The sequence below is a fragment of the Phalaenopsis equestris genome, unplaced genomic scaffold (assembly GCF_001263595.1).
Source record: "Phalaenopsis equestris unplaced genomic scaffold, ASM126359v1 Scaffold000002, whole genome shotgun sequence".
NCBI lineage: Eukaryota > Viridiplantae > Streptophyta > Magnoliopsida > Asparagales > Orchidaceae > Phalaenopsis > Phalaenopsis equestris.
Genome location: NW_018164444.1, coordinates 13,288,531 through 13,290,068, shown reverse-complemented (window position 1 = coordinate 13,290,068; position 1,538 = coordinate 13,288,531). Strand labels below are relative to the sequence as shown.

General features: G+C 33.6%; 1 protein-coding gene across 5 annotated transcripts in view; it reads left to right on the top strand.

Annotated features, from left to right (window-relative positions):
- LOC110025707 (glutamate receptor 3.1-like) overlaps positions 1-1,538 on the top strand; it is a 25,811-nt gene that overhangs the window by 21,835 nt on the left and 2,438 nt on the right. For 4 of the 5 annotated variants that reach the window (XM_020726337.1, XM_020726327.1, XM_020726360.1 and 1 more), the window contains one exon: positions 441-512. The exons of the other annotated variant lie outside the window; for it this stretch is intronic. In XM_020726337.1, the coding sequence (XP_020581996.1) occupies positions 441-512 (72 nt within the window). The remainder of the gene's footprint in view (positions 1-440; positions 513-1,538) is intronic. 5 annotated transcript variants of the gene reach the window in all.

Sequence of the window (1,538 nt, the reverse complement as noted above, 5' to 3'; positions counted from 1 at the left end):
TTAGTGGAAAGACACTTAATTGAAATTAGACACCTTAGACCACCTCAAGTTTAACCTAATGTGCAGGCATCCTAGATTTTAGAACACAACTTAAGAGATAGTTTTATCATTCTAATTTTCAAATGACCCTAAGAAATCCAAACATCTAACCTTAATTTAGGAGATAAGTAGGACACTAGGCACGAGGGTGCACTAGATTGTGACTCATGACTGATTTAATTAAATCAAATAATGAAATTCTTACCTTAACTTGACTAAAACTGAAACCCAATGCTCCGGGATTTGAGTTTGTCCTACACTCAAATCCTCCTGGCAATTGGGGACATTCCAATATCACATATAAATTTCCTATTCTTGGTCCTTTATATGTGATATGATATTTCATTTTATTTGTTTATCTTTTCTCTGCAATTTACTTGTTTCTGTTAAGTCTTTTTCAGGTCATAATTCCCTCTTTTACACAACACATAATAGCTAAATTTAAAGGAGCAATGAACCTCTCAGGTGTACAGGTTTAATTTACATTACAACATTTTATTGTAAAGCATGTTATATTATTTTCATAGCATGTTATACTACTTCCCTAGCATGTTATGTTCTTTTCTCAGCATGTTATATTATTTTCATAGTCTGTTATACTACTTCCCTAGCATGTTATGTTATTCTCTCAGCATGTTATATTGTCTTTTCTCTTTACTATACAGTGCATTGTTACTTTTCTTTCACGTTGCATACTTAGTTACTTTGATACACTATGCCTTAGATTAGGATAATCTAGTGGTTAGGCGTATTTTCAAAACTAAAACTAAACCTGGAGTTGCTACTACGAGAGGCTCGGAGCAAACATCGTGGGTAGCACGGCAAGGGATAACTTCAAGATGAATCTGCAGCAACGAAATATTTTCATATCACATGAGCACATTCACATCACCTATTATTATCTTTAGTTTAAATAACAACCCATATGATCATTCTTTAGGCTTTTTGTACAACTTTGTTGTGCAATTACAAGTCCTAACGTTTTAGGATTCTGAGGTTACCGTACGGTACAGTGTAAATCCTCCTGTCTTTTAGGCTATTTGCACAGTCCGACGTTGTGCAAACATAAGTCCTAAATCTTAAATAATTTGCAGGATTGAAATATCAAATAAACATCATTTCAAAGACATAAAGTCGAATATTATGATAGTTGGGACATCACTGGGGTTTTCTCTAGATCTGTGATATCCCCTACTTTTCTTCTATTTGGATTCCTTAAATAATTGTTCACATTTTGAATCATTCCCATTTGATTTTCCCATGTCCAATCGTGAAAGCCTAAACTTTGAAATCTTGAAAACAAAACCACCTGATCTTAATCGAGAGTTTTCTTAAATGACTCCCAGTTATTTAAGATATAATTAACTATAGGGGCTTGCCTCTATGGGGAATCAGGAACCCAGATAAAATAAACCCTATTTAATTTTTATGTTAGATAGGGGAACTTGTTGGCCTTTTTATAAAAATATTTCGCAGACCAAACGGATGTCACAAATTGT